This window comes from Anabrus simplex, chromosome 4 (genome assembly GCF_040414725.1).
Source record: "Anabrus simplex isolate iqAnaSimp1 chromosome 4, ASM4041472v1, whole genome shotgun sequence".
Taxonomy (NCBI): domain Eukaryota; kingdom Metazoa; phylum Arthropoda; class Insecta; order Orthoptera; family Tettigoniidae; genus Anabrus; species Anabrus simplex.
This window is the reverse complement of record NC_090268.1, coordinates 402303017-402324922: the sequence shown is the minus strand read 5'-3', so window position 1 is coordinate 402324922 and position 21906 is coordinate 402303017. Positions and strand designations below refer to the sequence as shown.

General features: G+C 39.1%; 1 protein-coding gene across 1 annotated transcript in view; it reads right to left on the bottom strand.

Annotated features, from left to right (window-relative positions):
• The window catches only part of LOC136872297 (A disintegrin and metalloproteinase with thrombospondin motifs adt-1), a 142720-nt gene that overhangs the window by 97337 nt on the left and 23477 nt on the right, over window positions 1–21906 (bottom strand). Inside the window, exons 2-4 of the mRNA XM_068227419.1 lie at window positions 11681–11961; window positions 10951–11048; window positions 10608–10884 (exon numbers count right to left, since the gene is read on the bottom strand). Coding sequence (XP_068083520.1) covers window positions 10608–10884; window positions 10951–11048; window positions 11681–11961 — 656 coding nt within the window. The remainder of the gene's footprint in view (window positions 1–10607; window positions 10885–10950; window positions 11049–11680; window positions 11962–21906) is intronic.

Here is a 21906-nt window from a genome sequence, read left to right as displayed (position 1 = left end):
GTAATTATGTACCGGTTTTAATGTTCATAGTGCTGGCCCCGTGGTGTAGGTGTAGCGTGCCTGCCTCTTACCCGGAGGCCCCGGGTTTGATTCCCGGCCAGGTCAGGGATTTTTACCTGGACCTGAGGGCTGGTTCGAGGTCCACTCAGCCTACGTGATTAGAATAGAGGAGCTATCTGACGGTGAGATAGCAGCCCCGGTCTAGAAAGCCAAGAATAACAGCCAAGAGGATTCGTCGTGCTAACTACACGACACCTCGTAATCTGCAGGCCTTTGGGCTGAGCAGCAGTCGCTTGGTAGGCCAAGGCCCTTCAAGGGCTGTAGTGCCATGGGGTTTGGTTTGGTTTTAATGTTCATAAAACTATTGGAAAGGGCAGGCAAAACAATGTGACTATGACAGGCGTATCGAGAAGAGTTATCTGACCTATTATAACGAATGCTGCGGAGCAGTGCAGGTCCACTAGTTTACAAATGAAAATCTAATTTATGTTTAAAAGAAAATGTTGAAATTAATGCTGATATGATTAAGGCAGCAGGAAGCATTGGACTACAGTGGCTATACCGAGCCCTCATTGCCATATGGAAGGATGAAAGGATACCTGAATATTGGCAACAAGGAAGCATTGTACCATTGTTCAAAATAGGAAATGGGAAGAAATTTGAAAATTATAGAGGTATTCCTATTACCACATGGGCTATAAATAATGGAGAAAGTCATAGACAAAGGACTAAGGGATATAATAGAAACATAGTTACAGGAAGAACAACATGGCTTTAGACCGAATAGATCAACAATAGACTTGATATTTACAGTGCGAACGATAATGGAAAAACATCTGGAAAGGAACAAGGAAATCATCTTTGTATTTTTGGATTTGGAAAAAGCTTATGATACATTTAACAGAAAACATGTATGGGAATGCCCACTGAAAAGAAATGTACCGAAATCATTAATTAACAAGATAAAAATGTTGTGTCATGAGAGTAAAAGCAGTGTATAAGTGGGGAGTGGTGACTCTGAAATATTTTATACAAAAAAAGTCTCAAGCAAGGAAGTGCACCGTCACCATTATTGTTTATTATATTGATGGATGAAATCATAAAACTGTAAAACAGAGTATCAGTAGTGATGAAGTGAATGCTTTGGAAATTGCAGATGATGTGGTGATTGGGGAAAAGGCATTACAAAGGAGACTGAATGTTTGGAATGAAAATCTGAAGGAGTTTGAAATGGTAATTAGTAAAAAGAAGACTGTAGTCATGCATTGTGGAAAAGAGAAAAAGAGAAGATAAGTGATCATAGATGGAGAACGGTTAGAGAATGTAGAACAGTTTACATATCTGGGTAGCATTATTAATGGAAGAAATGAAATCAACCCTGAAATTAATAAAAGATGAAGTAAAGGTACAAAACTTTATCATAAAATCAGAGAGCTTGTATGGGATGACAAAGTACCCAAAAGAACAAAATTAACATTATATAAACAGTATTTCATACCAATTGTAATATACGGATCCAAGCAGTAGAAATGAAATTTTTAAGAACATCAGTTAAAAAGACAAGAAGAGATAGAATTCATAATATTAAAATCAGAGAAGAGCTAAATATAGAACCATTAGTACAGAAGATACAGAAAGCAAGACTGAGATGATCCGGACATCTAAGAAGAATGGGAAAGGAACGGATAGCAAGAAGGGAATTGGAAAGGAAAGTTAAGGGAAAGAGACCAGTTGGAAGACCGAGAAGAAAGTGGATGGATCAGATTTGGAAGGACATTAGAGAATCTGGATTGGATGTGGCAGAAATAATGGAGTAGGAAAAGTGGAAGGACAGAAAGAAGTGGAGGAGGCTTGTTAACCAAATCAAGGTGACTGGAATGGGACATTGATGATGATGACTCCATGCTATTTCAGCTAATACATTTTACTCCTCAACACCTGGTGAAGGGACTAGTATTGTCTTGCTAGCCACTACATATTACACTTCCTGATGGCTTCCATTCATTCCATCTCTGACCTGGTCACTGACTGGATAACAGGTTATAGCTTTTCATATGTTTTCAAGAATGGAATGGGAATAAGTATGTGATGGCAAAGGGGTTAAGGCATGTCTGTTCTCTTATTTGAATAAATATTTTGTATTACAGTACTTGGCAAGTTCCAAAGTGCCGTATCATATGTAGCTATTATTATGGTCAGGCTGCCACTCCCAGAGGAATTTTATACCTACTGCTAGGTGTAACTTTTTTTTTTGCTTTACGTCGCACCGACACAGATATGTCTTACGGCAACGATGGGACAGGAAAGGCCTAGGAATTGGAAGGAAGTGGCTGTGGCCTTAATTAAGGTACAGCCCCAGTATTTGCGTGGTGTGAAAATGGGAAACCACAGAAAACCATCTTCAGGGCTGCCGACATTGGGGCTCGAACCCACTATCTCCCAATTACTGGATACTGGCCGCAATTAAGCGACTGCAGCTATCGAGCTCGGTAGGTGTAACTTTAGGCTGCTCCTCAGAAGTACAGACATCTTTTGCAACCGCTTCTCTGAAAAACAGATGTTGTTGACAGGAGAAAGTTCTTCCATTTTATCTGCTGTTGGGACTGGAAGAGGGTGGAGGGTCATCTTCTACCATCTTAACTATTGACCATGTTCTCTTTTCTGGCAAGTTTATGAGTCATTTCCTATACAAAGGCTTCACCTGGCCTCCAAAGGGAGGGCTCCTCCGTCCGAAGTTGTTGGTCCTCTCTTTGGGTGTCAAATTTAGTAATGGCCACTTGATCCTTGGCCAGACGTTTGCAGGTCACATACTGTCACATACAATATCAGGATGATCCTGACGAAAGACAGATTGAGAAATGAAGACGTGAGAAATGAGTTTGGAATGGAAAGCTTAAATGAGAGAATTGATAAGAATAAACTAAGATAGTTTGGACATGTAAAGAGGATGGAGGAAGAAAGAATATCAAAACAGATGATGGAGATCAAGTTCGAGGGAAAGAGAGTGAGAGGGAGATTGATGCAATAAAGAGGAGTGGAGGAAGATAAAACCCAGACTGGGACAAAATAATGGAAGAGGAATGGTGGAGGGAGAGAGGAAGGTGGAGAAGACCCATAAATACCCTGACCCGGCAGGAGATGGATAAGGGGAAAAGAGAATGATGATGATGATGATGATGATTTTGTATTTGTTGGCCATAAAAAAAAAATGAAAACATGAATGTGACATGCAAACTTTGCTTGGGGGTGGTCATTTTGAAAGTTTGCTCGGTCTCTTGTAGTGGCGATAGCCACTTAACACTAGAACGGCCAGAGCGGTCATTTTGACTGTTGGCGAATTTCAAGGTTTTTCCATGCTCATACTTTTCTACACACAAGGTTGTGCTTTTGTGACTTTTAATCCTTTAGGGTTATGTACATTCACACCAAAAATTACATCCGTAGATGATAAGGGAACACAAATATTGTCCGTTATACCTAGGAAGGTATACCGAGGGCTCTATTCTCCTCACTGCTTGCTTCCTGTGATATATTTACAAGTGGTGCTATTGGGGCGTATGATGTAACTAAATACTATGCCTCTAGCAGTGGTAGTGAGTGGACGAGTTAGTGCCTGTCCTTGTCCCTTGTGTAGTATAGTGCGTAATAATGGGCCGGCGCCAGAAACTTACTCCTGTTCAGTTATTACCAGAACTTGAAATGCTAGGAGAAGACGAATTGGGTGATGAAGTTACATTATCAGATACAGACGTAATGAGTGACGATGAGGATTTTATACCTCAACAGTGTGTTAATATGTCGGATAGTGATAATGATTTGGCTAATGAAAATATGCAAACCATGGTATTCGTACATACAATAGACGCAGTTACTCCTTTAACGAGCCGTGATCAGTCTTGCAGCAGAGGACGGTCTCTTAGCAGCGAGCCACCTGTTCGAAAAGGAAGGGGATGAGGGAAGAGAGGTCGTGAACTGGTAAAGTCTTCTTCATTTGCACCAGGGGATCAGTTATGTGGTAAAGATGGAGCAACTATTTGGACTGTTATCGACAGTAGTGGGAACCGCACTGGAAGGATGGCTGCTCAGAATGTACTGAAAGAGGCAGCAGGGCAGACTTCTCATGCTAAGTGTAACATGGAGACTAACAGCAAGGTTAGTGCCTGGCATTTATTCAATGACACATCCATGTTGAAGCATGTAAAGATGTGTACAGAGACCGAAGCTCGTAGACAGATAATAGATAATAATATTGGTCTATTTCTTAGGACGAATTATAAGTTTTTATTGCTTTGTTATATGCCCGTGGAGCTTACAAATTTACTAGTCTAGCCATAAATTATATGTGGTCTTCTTTTTGGGGTCCCCATGTTTTCAGTAACACTATGGCAAGGAACAGGTTCACATAAATTCTAAGGTATTTGTGCTTTGATCTCCATAAAACTACTATAGATCCATTAGTTTACAGACAGATAAATTTGCTTTGGCATCTGCAATTTGGAATAGATTTATTCACAGCTGATGAACAACTCTTCCCCAGCAAAGTTCGGTGCAGGTTCACGCAGTACAAGCCAGATAAATTTGGCATAAAATTCTGGCTACTGGTAGATGTTGATTCTAAGTATGTGTGCAATTGGTTTGCTTATCTAAGGAAAGACGAAGTGCGACTTGCCAATGAGTCACTGCCTGAAAATGTTGTCATGAAACTTATGGACCCATACCTCATGAAAGGATGTAACGTGACCACTGATAACTTCTTTACATCGGTGGCTGAGGGACTGAAAGAGAAGAAAACTAGTATTGTTGGAACAATCAATTGAGTGAAGAAGGAAATCCCGGAATTAATCAAAGCACTATGTATGAATCTGTATGAGACTGTCATACTTCAGAAGGAAGATCACACTACTCTCACAGTATATCAAGGAAAAGTGAAAAAGAATGTGCTTCTGCTCAGCACTCTACACCCGAGCGTTCAAGTCAGTGAAGATAACAAGAAGCTCCCTAGTACTACTGAATTTTATAATGGAACTAAGTATGGTGTGGGTGTAGCTCATCAAATGGCATGTAAATACACCACTAGGGCTGGATGCCAAAGGTGGCCTGTACAGTACATGTCTTTTACAACATACTTGATCTAGCAGCAATAAATTCATGGATAGTTTACAAGGAAGTTACGGGACAGAGAATCTCTCGACAAGATTATATTAAAAAATCATATTCTTGAAGTAATACAAGAACTAAGATCTGATTTTGTGAAGACAAGATCCCAGTTGATTGAACTCCCTACACTTCAGCCTGAGCTTCAGACTCAGGTCCAATGTGCCAGTCATAAGCGACGACAATGTCAAGTGAACTCCAATTGTAAACCGAACAAAACCTCTGACACATGTTCTTCGTACAACAAAGTAGTCTGTGGAAAATATTTGTGTAAGGTAAAAACTTGCATCAATTGCTTGTCAAGTGCCAAAATAGGTGTGTAAACAAATAGAGACGGTTATTTTTATCTTAAGTTTTCACAAAGGCATTCAATAGCAAGTCCGCCAAATTTATTTAATTGTTACCTATTAGAAGTGAGAGAATATGAACAATTATTAATATATAACAATGGATTGATCATATGCAATACCTCCCAATGGTTAACCATGTTGTTTTAAAGTTAATTATTGAACATTCGCATGTTTCCCAGATCCTGGATGCTAGATATATGTCAGTAAGCGGCAACAGTCAAAATGACTGCCTGCGGTCTTTATAGGTATGAGTAAAGTTTGGCCGTTCTGGTGTTAATTATCTATATTCTAATAATACAGAATGAAGTAATGTCTTTTACCTGGCAAACTTTAGTAACATTCCAGCCCCATGTGAAAGAAAATATCAGTAATTTCCTGAAGACTTGCATTCTATGAAGTATCATAAGGTATGAATTTCATTAATATCCGTATTAACAAATACAGTATTCACAATTGGCAATTTATATGATAAGTAGGAATATAACCTGTATGTTTAAAATGAACACTTTAATAACGATGGACTATATTATAATTTTACAGAATAAAACTGTGGTTTACTGAGTCTTAACTACTAGAATTTATAGTCAATTTTTGTTATAATGGCTGAATGACTCTTAGAAAGGGTTGAAACTGGTCCCACAATGTATGTGATGTAAATATAACTTACATCAAATATTAATTTGTATTGAATAGGTGGACATTCATTTAATGCTTATAATTCTATGACGTAATTGTAAATGTATTGATTTCTTTTTTTTAAAGTAATTTGTAATTGAGTAAAATATTTCTGAAATAACTGTAATTCAACCCAATTACTTTCATTTTGTAGTTTTTCCATCGCTGTGTATAAATGACATCAGAATGGGAGTATGTGTGCCAGTGTTGGAGTACCATGACTGTCCTTGTGGGCACGAAGTGTGACTAATTGAATTTTATTTTGTGTATAAATGTGTGAACCTGAGTTCAGCCATAATATCCAGAAAATAGCAGGCTAAATTTTGATGAAACACAGGCATATTTTATTGAGCATTATAGATCTTCTTCTTCTTCTTCTTCTTCCCATTCTTCTTCATCGTATGCAGTTTTCAGCTGTTGGCCAGGCCTACTTGATAAAATGTTCTTCAACTTATCCCAGTTATTCCTGGAGTTGCTGGAGCCACCCAAGCTCATTTTAGTTTTGGCCAGGAGTTTAAGACTGGATGCCCTTCCTGACGCCACGTGATTCTTGAGATCAAATCTCGACTCAGGATTGACCGGGATTTGAACCTCAGCTGTCCAGGTGGGAAGCCAGCAGTTGAGCTAATACTCTAAATTATTATTTAGTTGTAGTAAGTACCTGTTCTTGCTTGATTAAAGGATTAAAGTTAATATGTAGAGGAAACAGAAGGAGGGCAGTGACTTAGCATGTAAGGACAAGTACACATACGAAACAAATATATCCAAATTTTTCTTCTTTTACATGTTGTTTTATGTCACACCAACACAGATAGGTCTTATGGTGATGATGGGATACGAAAGGGCTAGGAGTGGGAAGGAAGCAGCTGTGGCCTTACTAAACCATCTTGACAGTGGGGTTTGAATTCACTATCTCCCAAATGCAAGCTCACAGCTACATGACCCTAACTGCATGGCCTACTCAGTCAGTCAGTTTTTATAACTGTGTTGATGTGGGGATGGGGAGCCGGGGGGGTGGGGGGGTGGTGGGGAGCGATTGTACCTCACGGGGATCACTGTAAGTACCTGGGTGTTAATATAAGGAATGATCTTCATTGGGGTATCCATTAACATGGCTGTAAAGAAACATTACAGATCTCTACACATTGTTAAGAGGGTATTTAGCGGTAATAATAATAATAATAATAATAATAATAATAATAATAATAATAATAATAATAATAATAATAATCGTATGGCCTCAGCTACCGTGTGCAGACATTTTGATTTGATGCCATCTGGCTGTCTGCTTGTCAATTTTGACATTCCGTTTTACTCTAGGCCCACTAGATGGCAGACTGGGTAAACCGGATCTCTCTTGGGCGTCTATGGCTGAGATTTAATTAATTTTGTTGGGTAAATACCAAATGTATCACCAGAGATCTTTTACATGCCGACATCGTATGACATGGAGTGTCAAGTGGACTTTTTTCCGCCCTTCAAAAATCCGACTACCTCTGCCGGGTTTGAACCCGCTATCTTGGGATCTGGAGGCCGACACTCTATCACGCATCCACAGAGGCAGCTATTTAGCGGTTGTAATTATGTAGAGTGGAGGGCGTGTAAGTCTCTGGTAAGAGAATGGTTCCAGTGTATGGGACCCACACCAAGATTATTTGATACAAGAACTGGAAAAGATCCATAGGAAAGTGATATGAATTGTTCTTGGTGAGTAGTGTTATGAAAATGTTACAAACTTTGGGCTGGGAAGACTTAGGAGTAAGGAGAAGAGCTGCTTGACTAAACGGCGCATTTCAAGCTGTCAATGAAGAAATGATGTGGAATGATATTAGTAGACAAATAAGCTTGAGTGGAGCTTTTGAAAGTAGGAAAGATAAATGTTGAATTCAAGGGGACAAATTGGGACAAATATTCATTTTCAGGATGGGGAATAAAGGATTGGAATAATTTATAAAGGGAAATTTTCAATAAATTTCCAAGTTCTTTGAAAACATTTGAGAAAAGGTTAGGTAAACAACTGAAAGGGGATCTAGCACCTGGGCAACAACCCTAAATATAGATCATCAGTGAATGATTCTGTCCCCCTTGATCAACTCTCGTTCAAGCTCGCCTGGTGGCCGTGATCGTTAAGTCATTGAAGACTATATGGTCTGACACTGTGGTTAGCTGGTTCAAGTTCCGATGGCCGAAAAAATGTCACCATCAGAATGTTGGCCGACAGGGTAGGAGAGGTGGTGGTATACAATTTCTAATCACTAGATTGCATGTCAAAAGTCTGGATTAAATTGCAAAACCTCTTTTGTGGAGTGAGGGCATATGGCGCTGTTGATGGTGATTCATCCGTCAGATGGGGACGTAAAATTTTGAGCAGACCCTTTGGTGTTATTCGACAGGAATAGGCTGCGTGCCAAGACCGGGTTTCACCCTCTCCCTACCTCATTATCATCATCATCATCCGAAATCCGGACGAGCAGATCATCCATGGGCATCAAATAGAATGACCTGCACCAGGCGAGCCAAATATATCCTTGAACACTTCCGTCACTAAAAGCCATATGATTAAAAATCTCTTCTTCTCTTGACACCAAAATGTTAGCTTCTTGTGATTTACAGTATCTTTCTTCTTCATGCCCTTTTTCCCTTTTGTCAATACCTTCATCCTTTGGAAAGGTCAGACCTTTTTCTCTTCTGATTGATTAAAAATGTTCCTTTGTGTCCCCATCCTGAGGTGAGGCAACTTCCTTTTTAGTCACACCCTCAATGGAGGTTAGTTGCATGTACATTTTAATCACTTACCAGCTCTCCTGCCAATATTCAATTTCTGGCAGAACTCAGAATCAAACTCAGGCTTCCAAATATGGCAGCTAGTAACACTAACTGTTACAATATGGAGGAATGTGCACCATAAACAATTTTATAGTATTGTGTGAATTTTTCCAGTTACTGTACAATTTTACTCTTAGAGGGGGGAATAACGTAACAGGTTGCCCGTGAGTGGAATTTAATATATTAAATGGTCAGAATGCCTGCTGTCATTTCTTGATGGATACAGTACTTTTGCATCCATCTCTTGTCACACGCCAGAGCAAAGTGTAGCTTCCAATGAAGTCCCAGTCTTATCCAATATGCAAGCTGCTGGGGTATGGGTGGTGCTGAGTAATGACATTCAGAGCACAACCAGTGTGTCTGGGTGTCATGAAAGGCTGCTTGAGAGGTTTTCATTCCCCGTCCGAAGGCGGGGCGGGCCCCCTAGATCGTGTCGCGATCTCTCGGGCCGAGTCATGAAAGGTGTTGCTCATAGGGTTAGTTGTGCTACAATAGCATTTTATGGTCCAGTGAAGAAAGCAGTAGCAAACTACCTCACTGCTCATCTTGCATAGTATGCCTCATTTTGGTGCTGCCATTGGTTTTTGTGGTTTTCCTGTAACTGCATAGCCTTTGATGGTGCTATTTGAGGATCCAACCAGCCTCTGGACTGATGACCTAACAGACAGATCCAGCATTACCAGCGCACATAGTAATTGAAAAATTCAACAGATGGCAGTAAACGACACTTTTAGGTCTGGCTGAAAGGGGAATCGTCAAATAGAGTTGTGTTACCACCTCACCACATTTTTAGAAGCTGTGAGAGGCTATTGTTTTCAGTCAAGCATGCTTCGTGAGTTTTGAGACCAGCTTTATGCAATTTATAGAGCTATTTTGCTACATGGTTAGTAAGAAGAGTCAGTGAGAAAAAGATTGCTTCAATTTTGGACTCTACGGATGCAGATGAAAGTGATTTTTCATTTGAAGAGTCCAAAGACAGAAATTCAAGTAGTGATTCTTCTCATTCCAAGAATGACTCAAGTGGCCCGGAGACTGAAAGAGCTGATGAAAGGACTGACATGAGTAACTTGGACCCAGGATCTTCAAGTACTATTCCAATATACAATATTAATCAAGAACTAATTTTACATTCATATTTTGACATGGTGACTAAGTCTACAGTGTATTTTTTACTATTTTTTAATATAAAAATTTTGACAGGAAACAGTAATTCAGAGAAACAAATGGAAACAACAGGCAACACCTCCAACTAGAAAACCTAGATTCAAAAATTGGTCATCTCCAACACTATTTGATATAGGCTAAGGGTTGTGATTTTACATAATAACTCATTTGTGGAATGACTCTTATGCCTTTTGTGCGCTAACATGCTACCATGAAAAAGATCAGTAAAATCTTATGCACTTCTGTGACGGAGTACATACAATATTCAGGGTAAGACATTAATATTACATATATATGCACGTTTATAGATGGTGTTCGATAATTCTGGATGAGTTTTAATATGCCATATAGACAAAATGCTTTTGCTTGCATAGGGCCAATAGGAGAAAATTGAGAAGTTGACCCTCACTTCCCCTTGTAAGAATGTGAAATACTTACTGCATTTATCATGGCCAGGACAACTCTCACCAGTTCTCGTTCAGTGTCTGTGGGAAAGTTGATGGTCATGTGCTGGAACAGATCTCTGTCTATAAATACAGCTGTCTCCACATATATAGGAGCACCAGGGGAGAGTAAGGACCTCTTTCTCCTAGGCCAGGCCTGGGTTACTCCTTCTTCTTGTGCAAACTGTGCACCACTCTTTGACACTAATGAGTTTATGTCAGTCTTGGAACAAAAAACACACTTGTCTTCTGACACATCACTGTCTGTTCTTCTCTTGAACCTGAGAGGAGTGAGAAGAGCAGGGTCTAGTCCTGTTCCTTGAGGAACTCTCCTTTGCACCATTACATGAGGGACACTTCCTGAGCGTCGCATAAAGCGACTTGGCAGTGGATTAATTGTGAAGTACTTATCCCCAGGTGTGGCAATGATACCTCGCTGAAATCAGAACACAGATTGAAAATATGAGCCTTGTAAGGTGTACCAAGAAAAAGGAACAAAATTTTTTAACATCCACCAGTTGACTCTTTTCTTTTATTTCAAATGTGGTCACTGTTTAGAAATAACAAAATAAAACTGTGCAAGCTGTGTTTTATATAATTTAATTGATTTAAATTAATGTAGAAAGTCAACATAATTTAATCCAAAAACAAGCTCAAAAATAACACTATTATGGTTGCAGAGAAAAAAGTTTGAAAAATCTTAGAAAACCTCAGACGTGGCAAATACATGGTCTTTGGTTCAATGGATCCTCTGAGAGGGTAGATATGACACTCATTCTAATAGGCTTGACTTAAGGACTTAGAATTGACTCTCCCATTAGAAGTGATTGCTTGTTACAGATTTCAAAGTCCAAACCAGAATGTCTTTCAATCATTTTGTGGAGCAATATTAATATAAAATTAACATAAGATGTTTAAATCTATAATTCAGTAATGTAGGCTATGTGCCGTTGTACAAAACAGAATAACATTTGCACATATTCATACGAAATAAACTCTATTCTATGGAATAATTGATACTTAGTGCTAATGTCTCATCTAAATAAATCAACAAATAATAGCACTGACCATGCCTCCACAAAGTCCCACAGCCGCACGATAATGGTCGGACGGACTGCGAGTGTGGTAGTAACATCGCTCTTCAGCGAGTTCTGGTGACAGCAATTCACTCTCATTTCCCCAGCGGTGCAGGAGGACAAACTGGGGATCGAGAAGAGAATTACTGGGCTCAAGTCTGAGCTCCATGCGAGGAGCTAACGCTCCTGCCTCCAGCACAACCAGTTGCTCTTCATCTTGTAGAGAGCGCTTTCTACGGACTGAGGGCAGCTGGACATGTACCACTGTGAACACTGGAACAGACACAACATATAAGTCTCATGCTGAAACTAAGAAGAGATAACAACATAAAAGTATTGAAGAGAACAGCCTTCATGCTACTGTTAGACAATCAGAAGGTAGAGGGGGAAAAAATAGCCCGATAATAAACTTCTGCATAATCTGGCTCCATGACTGAATAGTGAGCGTACTGGTCTCCTGTTCGAATGGCCCCAGGTTCAATTCTTTCTCATAGCAGGGATGTTAAGTGTGTATGGTTAATTCCTCTGGCTCGGGGAGTGGGTATTGTCTTAATACACTTTTGTGTATCTACATATACCAACTACCACAGAAATATGCGATAGTGAATGCATCCCTCCACTTTGAGTTGGTGTTTGGATGGGCATCCAGTTGTAAAACTGGGCCATATCCACTTCAAGTGCCAACCCCAATAAATTGGGAAAAGGGATTAAAAAAAAAGAAGAAGAAGTAACATTCTGCAGAACATATTCTTGCTATTAACCTGTCATTGGTCGCTGTATGAGTATTTTGCTCACAATGAAATTGGAATTACAGTTTCAAGGAAATGGTGGAGGTCACAACTTGGCCTCTCTGACATTCCTGGTGTTGTCATGTATGTATCAAAAGTAAATAGTTTATCTTCCCAATCTTACTTGCTTTAGTTGGAACAGACATGTGAATATTCCCCCAATCACGTGATCTGTGGTTTGACTCCATTCCTGCTTCACCATTTTTATGATGAATGTATAATTAAATTAATATGTCATGTATTTGAGGGAAGTTCTTAAATTATGCCGGCTCTGTGGTGTAGGGATAGCATACCTGCCTCTTACCCGGAGGCCCTGGTTCCTGGCCAGGTCAGGGATTACAATTGAGGAGCTATGAGGATCGACCCCTCGACCTCCTGCATGCTAACCCAAAATGCTATCCACTAATATGTGCGACAGAGGTAGCCACCCTACATGTGGTTACACTGTTGCCAGATTGCCACTCTTCAGCGTCCTTTTTCTGCCGGATATACTCGCAGGACGAACTTTTGCGAGAGTCATTTTTTTTATTGCTGGCATGTGAGGAGTCGCGCTGCGACGCCCGAGTGCGCGAATTTCGGTTCACCCTGTATAATGAGGTATGGGAATATATTCTTTATTTATTCTTAAAAATTAGAATCCTTTTCTTCTTCTTAATCTGCTTACCCTCCAGGGTTGGCTTTTCCCTAGGACTCACCTGCTATACTGAACAGAGGTCTTGGTGGGGGATGGGATGATTGGAAGGGATAGACAAGGAAGCGGTCGTGGCCTTAAGTTAGGTACCATCCCGGCATTTGCCTGGAGGAGAAGTGGGAAACCACGGAAAACTACTTCCAGGATGGCTGAGGTGGCAATCGAATCCGTCTCTACTCAGTTGACCTCCCGAGGCTGAGTGGACCCCGTTCCAGCCCTCATACCACTTTTCAAATTTCGTGGCAGAGCCGGGAATCGAACCCGGGCCTCCGGGGGTAACAGCTAATCACACTAATCACTAAACCACAGAGGCGGACCAATCCTTTTCTTAATCATCGTTATCCGGTTGATTAGATTAGCAGTTTGCCTTTTTCTACTACGAGCGCTAATGTGAGTTAATGCAAAGTTTCACTTAAGCCCTTATAACTACATTCGGTGTAGACATTTTTCAAAACTCAAACAGCACCTGAGGGTATTGAACCAAGAAACACATCACAGAAAGAATTATGTAGGCTAAATAAGTTAATTTGACTAGAATTTGAATAAAAAATTAAAAGAGTAAAGCAGCAAGCGATTTTAGGCGAGTTTTCCGAAACTGCATTTAGGCGGAAAGTGATTTTCAAAATTTGTGTTTTTCTATATATATAAAAGCAAGTCGGGCTGGAGCGATGTATATATAAATATTTAAAAATGAAAAAAGACGTGAATTAATGAGGCACTTCCAGAAATCTCAGAAATTTGAAACTTTGTACGGAGGAAACTGATGACCCCAGGATCCCTAGAAAAATCGGAAATTCTCAAAATTCCCTGAAGGGGGCACGCTGGGGGGGCTCAAATTTTGGGCTCAGCATAAGAACACAGTCGTATAGTATATCCAAAACGATAACCTATAGGTTTCGTGGGCTTAAAAATTTTCGAGAATTTCCTCATTTTTATCCCCTATCCCCCCAAATCAAAATGGCGGCACAACCTGTCAGACGAAGTAGACAATTGAAATTTGGTGAAATTATAGCTTTTGGTCCCTAACCGATGGGAAAATTCCAAGATGTTCAAATTTTTCACTTTTTACTCCCCAAAGATATCGAAATATGGAGGCAATTTTAATGACTGTGCAGACATTCCTTTTGAGCTATTTTTTGGCTAAACGGTAAGTCGTATCACAAAACGGATGGCACAATGTCGCTTCAATTCGGAGTGATCTACAACTTTGGTCCTGTGACATTTTGTCGTATCTCTCTCCCTAATACGTTAAATTTGGCCGTATTTCTGGATTGTTCGTAAATTTGGTGATTTTTACAAGTATATTTCATTGTTTGACACACTTATAAGAATGATAGGATCATCACGTTGTGTGCGCACATTGGCAAGATTAAGGGACATATGTGTACCAAATTTCATGATTCTAGATTATACATAAGTAGGCAAAATGTAATGTAAAATATTAAAAATGCACCCAAATTTCACCCTATTCAAATTTTGAACTCAATTTGCCCCCTTAATATGGGAGATACGAGGAAATGGTTTAGAAACAAAGATGTAGAGCGATAAATGAGGCGTCTGATGGCGCAAACCGTTTCTTAATATCATAAACCGTTTAGGAGATATGAATCTCGAAGTGGAAGTCTGCACTTTTCAACGTGCTCGTGCTTATCCGTCATCTATATATATAAAAGCAAGTCGGGCTGGAGCGATGTATATATAAATATTTAAAAATGAAAAAAGACGTGAATTAATGAGGCACTTCCAGAAATCTCAGAAATTTGAAACTTGGTACGGAGGAAACTGATGACCCCAGGATCCCTAGAAAAATCGGAAATTCTCAAAATTCCCTGAAGGGGGCACGCTGGGGGGGCTCAAATTTTGGGCTCAGCATAAGAACACAGTCGTATAGTATATCCAAAACGATAACCTATAGGTTTCGTGGGCTTAAAAATTTTCGAGAATTTCCTCATTTTTATCCCCTATCCCCCCAAATCAAAATGGCGGCACAACCTGTCAGACGAAGTAGACAATTGAAATTTGGTGAAATTATAGCTTTTGGTCCCTAACCGATGGGAAAATTCCAAGATGTTCAAATTTTTCACTTTTTACCCCCCAAAGATATCGAAATATGGAGGCAATTTTAATGACTGTGCAGACATTCCTTTTGAGCTATTTTTTGGCTAAACGGTAAGTCGTATCACAAAACGGATGGCACAATGTCCCTTCAATTCGGAGTGATCTACAACTTTGGTCCTGTGACATTTTGTCGTATCTCTCTCCCTAATACGTTAAATTTGGCCGTATTTCTGGATTGTTCGTAAATTTGGTGATTTTTACAAGTATATTTCATTGTTTGACACACTTATAAGAATGATAGGATCATCACGTTGTGTGCGCACATTGGCAAGATTAAGGGACATATGTGTACCAAATTTCATGATTCTAGCTTATACATAAGTAGGCAAAAAGTAATGTAAAATGTTAAAAATGCACCCAAATTTCACCCTATTCAAAATTTGATCTCAATTTACCCCCTTAATATGGGAGATACGATTAAATGGTTTAGAAACAAATATGTAGAGCGATAAATGAGGCGTCTGATGGCGCAAACCATTTCTTAATATCGTAAACCGTTTAGGAGATATGAATCTCGAAGTGGAAGTCTGCACTTTTCAACGTGCTCATGCTTATCTGTCATCTATATATATAAAAGCAAGTCGGGCTGGAGCGATGTATATATAAATATTTAAAAATGAAAAAAGACGTGAATTAATGAGGCACTTCCATAAATCTCAGAAATTTGAAACTTGGTACGGAGGAAACTGATGACCCCAGGATCCCTAGAAAAATCGGAAATTCTCAAAATTCCCTGAAGGGGGCACGCTGGGGGGGCTCAAATTTTGGGCTCAGCATAAGAACACAGTCGTATAGTATATCCAAATCGATAACCTATAAGTTTCGTGGGCTTAAAAATTTTCGAGAATTTCCTCATTTTTATCCCCTATCCCCCCAAATCAAAATGGCGGCACAACCTGCCAGACGAAGTAGACAATTGAAATTTGGTGAAATTATAGCTTTTGGTCCCTAACCGACGGGAAAATTCCAAGATGTTCAAATTTTTCACTTTTTACCCCCAAAGATATCGAAATATGGAGGCAATTTTAATGACTGTGCAGACATTCCTTTTGAGCTATTTTTTGGCTAAACGGTAAATCGTATCACAAAACGGATGGCACAACGTCTCTTCAATTCGGAGTGATCTACAACTTTGGTCCTGTGACATTTTGTCGTATCTCTCTCCCTTATACGTTAAATTTGGCCGTATATCTGGATTGTTCGTAAATTTGGTGATTTTTACAAGTATATTTTAGTGTTTGACACACTTATAAGAATGATAGGATCATCACGTTGTGTGCGCACATTGGCACAATTAAGGTACATATGCGTACCAAATTTCATGATTTTAGCTTATACATAAGATGGCAAAATGTAATGTAAAATGTTAAAAATGCACCCAAATTTCACCCTATTCAAATTTTGAACTCAATTTGCCCCCTTAACATGGGAGATACGAGGAAATGGTTTAGAAACAAACATGTAGAGCGATAAATGAGGCGTCTGATGGCGCAAACCGTTTCTTAATATCATAAACCGTTTAGGAGATATGAATCTCGAAGTGGAAGTCTGCACTTTTCAACGTGCTCATGCTTATCCGTCATCTATATATATAAAAGCAAGTCGGGCTGGAGCGATGTATATATAAATATTTAAAAATGAAAAAAGACGTGAATTAATGAGGCACTTCCAGAAATCTCAGAAATTTGAAACTTTGTACGGAGGAAACTGATGACCCCAGGATCCCTAGAAAAATCGGAAATTCTCAAAATTCCCTGAAGGGGGCACGCTGGGGGGGCTCAAATTTTGGGCTCAGCATAAGAACACAGTCGTATAGTATATCCAAAACGATAACCTATAGGTTTCGTGGGCTTAAAAATTTTCGAGAATTTCCTCATTTTTATCCCCTATCCCCCCAAATCAAAATGGCGGCACAACCTGTCAGACGAAGTAGACAATTGAAATTTGGTGAAATTATAGCTTTTGGTCCCTAACCGATGGGAAAATTCCAAGATGTTCAAATTTTTCACTTTTTACTCCCCAAAGATATCGAAATATGGAGGCAATTTTAATGACTGTGCAGACATTCCTTTTGAGCTATTTTTTGGCTAAACGGTAAGTCGTATCACAAAACGGATGGCACAATGTCGCTTCAATTCGGAGTGATCTACAACTTTGGTCCTGTGACATTTTGTCGTATCTCTCTCCCTAATACGTTAAATTTGGCCGTATTTCTGGATTGTTCGTAAATTTGGTGATTTTTACAAGTATATTTCATTGTTTGACACACTTATAAGAATGATAGGATCATCACGTTGTGTGCGCACATTGGCAAGATTAAGGGACATATGTGTACCAAATTTCATGATTCTAGATTATACATAAGTAGGCAAAATGTAATGTAAAATATTAAAAATGCACCCAAATTTCACCCTATTCAAATTTTGAACTCAATTTGCCCCCTTAATATGGGAGATACGAGGAAATGGTTTAGAAACAAAGATGTAGAGCGATAAATGAGGCGTCTGATGGCGCAAACCGTTTCTTAATATCATAAACCGTTTAGGAGAGATGAATCTCGAAGTGGAAGTCTGCACTTTTCAACGTGCTCATGCTTATCCGTCATCTATCTTCTATCTATATATATAAAAGCAAGTCGGGCTGGAGCGATGTATATATAAATATTTAAAAATGAAAAAAAGACGTGAATTAATGAGGCACTTCCAGAAATCTCAGAAATTTGAAACTTGGTACGAGGGAAACTGATGACCCCAGGATCCCTAGAAAAATCGGAAATTCTCAAAATTCCCTGAAGGGGGCACGCTGGGAGGGGCTCAAATTTTGGGCTCAGTATAAGAACACAGTCGTATATTATATCCAAAACGATAACCTATAGGTTTCGGGGGCTAAAAAATTTTCGGGAATTTCCTCATTTTTATCCCCCGTCCCCCCAAATCAAGATGGCGGCACAACCTGCGAGACGAGGTAGACAATTGAAATTTGGTGAAATTATAGCTCTTGGTCCCTAACCGACGGGAAAATTCCAAGATGTTCAAATTTTTCACTTTTTACCCCCAAAGATATCGAAATATGGAGGCAATTTTAATGACTGTGCAGACATTCCTTTTGAGCTATTTTTTGGCTAAACGGTAAATCGTATCACAAAACGGATGGCACAATGTCCCTTCAATTCGGAGTGATCTACAACTTTGGTCCTGTGACACTTTGTCGTATCTCTCTCCCTAATACGTTAAATTTGGCCGTATTTCTGGATTGTTCGTAAATTTTGTGATTTTTACAAGTATATTTCATTGTTTGACACACTTATAAGAATGATAGGCTCATCACGTTGTGTGCGCACATTGGAAAGATTAAGGGACATATGTGTACCAAATTTCATGATTCTAGCTTATACATAAGTAGGCAAAAAGTAATGTAAAATGTTAAAAATGCACCCAAATTTCACCCTATTCAAAATTTGATCTCAATTTACCCCCTTAATATGGGAGATACGATTAAATGGTTTAGAAACAAATATGTAGAGCGATAAATGGGGCGTCTGATGGCGCAAACCATTTCTTAATATCATAAACCGTTTAGGAGATATGAATCTCGAAGTGGAAGTCTGCACTTTTCAACGTGCTCATGCTTATCTGTCATCTATCTATATATATAAAAGCAAGTCGGGCTGGAGCGATGTATATATAAATATTTAAAAATGAAAAAAGACGTGAATTAATGAGGCACTTCCATAAATCTTAGAAATTTGAAACTTGGTACGGAGGAAACTGATGACCCCAGGATCCCTAGAAAAATCGGAAATTCTCAAAATTCCCTGAAGGGGGCACGCTGGGGGGGGCTCAAATTTTGGGCTCAGCATAAGAACACAGTCGTATAGTATATCCAAAACGATAACCTATAGGTTTCGTGGGCTTAAAAATTTTCGAGAATTTCCTCATTTTTATCCCCTATCCCCCCAAATCAAAATGGCGGCACAACCTGCCAGACGAAGTAGACAATTGAAATTTGGTGAAATTATAGCTTTTGGTCCCTAACCGACGGGAAAATTCCAAGATGTTCAAATTTTTCACTTTTTACCCCCCTAAGATATCGAAATATATAGGCAATTTTAATGACTGTGCAGACATTCCTTTTGAGCTATTTTTTGGCTATACGGTAAGTCGTATCACAAAACGGATGGCACAATGTCCCTTCAATTCGGAGTGATCTACAACTTTGGTCCTGTGACATTTTGTCGTATCTCTCTCCCTTATACGTTAAATTTGGCCGTATATCTGGATTGTTCGTAAATTTGGTGATTTTTACAAGTATATTTTAGTGTTTGACACACTTATAAGAATGATAGGATCATCACGTTGTGTGCGCACATTGGCACAATTAAGGGACATATGCGTACCAAATTTCATGATTTTAGCTTATACATAAGATGGCAAAATGTAATGTAAAATGTTAAAAATGCACCCAAATTTCACCCTATTCAAATTTTGAACTCAATTTGCCCCCTTAATATGGGAGATACGAGGAAATGGTTTAGAAACAAACATGTAGAGCAATAAATGAGGCGTCTGATGGCGCAAACCGTTTCTTAATATCATAAACCGTTTAGGAGATATGAATCTCGAAGTGGAAGTCTGCACTTTTCAACGTGCTCATGCTTATCCGTCATCTATATATATAAAAGCAAGTCGGGCTGGAGCGATGTATATATAAATATTTAAAAATGAAAAAAGACGTGAATTAATGAGGCACTTCCAGAAATCTCAGAAATTTGAAACTTTGTACGGAGGAAACTGATGACCCCAGGATCCCTAGAAAAATCGGAAATTCTCAAAATTCCCTGAAGGGGGCACGCTGGGGGGGCTCAAATTTTGGGCTCAGCATAAGAACACAGTCGTATAGTATATCCAAAACGATAACCTATAGGTTTCGTGGGCTTAAAAATTTTCGAGAATTTCCTCATTTTTATCCCCTATCCCCCCAAATCAAAATGGCGGCACAACCTGTCAGACGAAGTAGACAATTGAAATTTGGTGAAATTATAGCTTTTGGTCCCTAACCGATGGGAAAATTCCAAGATGTTCAAATTTTTCACTTTTTACCCCCCAAAGATATCGAAATATGGAGGCAATTTTAATGACTGTGCAGACATTCCTTTTGAGCTATTTTTTGGCTAAACGGTAAGTCGTATCACAAAACGGATGGCACAATGTCCCTTCAATTCGGAGTGATCTACAACTTTGGTCCTGTGACATTTTGTCGTATCTCTCTCCCTAATACGTTAAATTTGGCCGTATTTCTGGATTGTTCGTAAATTTGGTGATTTTTACAAGTATATTTCATTGTTTGACACACTTATAAGAATGATAGGATCATCACGTTGTGTGCGCACATTGGCAAGATTAAGGGACATATGTGTACCAAATTTCATGATTCTAGCTTATACATAAGTAGGCAAAAAGTAATGTAAAATGTTAAAAATGCACCCAAATTTCACCCTATTCAAAATTTGATCTCAATTTACCCCCTTAATATGGGAGATACGATTAAATGGTTTAGAAATAAATATGTAGAGCGATAAATGAGGCGTCTGATGGCGCAAACCATTTCTTAATATCGTAAACCGTTTAGGAGATATGAATCTCGAAGTGGAAGTCTGCACTTTTCAACGTGCTCATGCTTATCTGTCATCTATATATATATAAAAGCAAGTCGGGCTGGAGCGATGTATATATAAATATTTAAAAATGAAAAAAGACGTGAATTAATGAGGCACTTCCATAAATCTTAGAAATTTGAAACTTGGTACGGAGGAAACTGATGACCCCAGGATCCCTAGAAAAATCGGAAATTCTCAAAATTCCCTGAAGGGGGCACGCTGGGGGGGCTCAAATTTTGGGCTCAGCATAAGAACACAGTCGTATAGTATATCCAAAACGATAACCTATAGGTTTCGTGGGCTTAAAAATTTTCGAGAATTTCCTCATTTTTATCCCCTATCCCCCCAAATCAAAATGGCGGCACAACCTGCCAGACGAAGTAGACAATTGAAATTTGGTGAAATTATAGCTTTTGGTCCCTAACCGACGGGAAAATTCCAAGATGTTCAAATTTTTCACTTTTTACCCCCCTAAGATATCGAAATATATAGGCAATTTTAATGACTGTGCAGACATTCCTTTTGAGCTATTTTTTGGCTAAACGGTAAGTCGTATCACAAAACGGATGGCACAATGTCCCTTCAATTCGGAGTGATCTACAACTTTGGTCCTGTGACATTTTGTCGTATCTCTCTCTCTTATACGTTAAAATGGCGGTATTTCTGGATTGTTCGTAAATTTTGTGATTTTTACAAGTATATTTCATTGTTTGACACACTTATAAGAATGATAGGATCATCACGTTGTGTGCGCACATTGGCACGATTAAGGGACATGTGTGTACCAAATTTCATGATTCTAGCTTATACATAAGTAGGCAAAAAGTAATGTAAAATGTTAAAAATGCACCCAAATTTCACCCTATTCAAAATTTGATCTCAATTTACCCCCTTAATATGGGAGATACGATTAAATGGTTTAGAAACAAACATGTAGAGGGATAAATGAGGCGTCTGATGGCGCA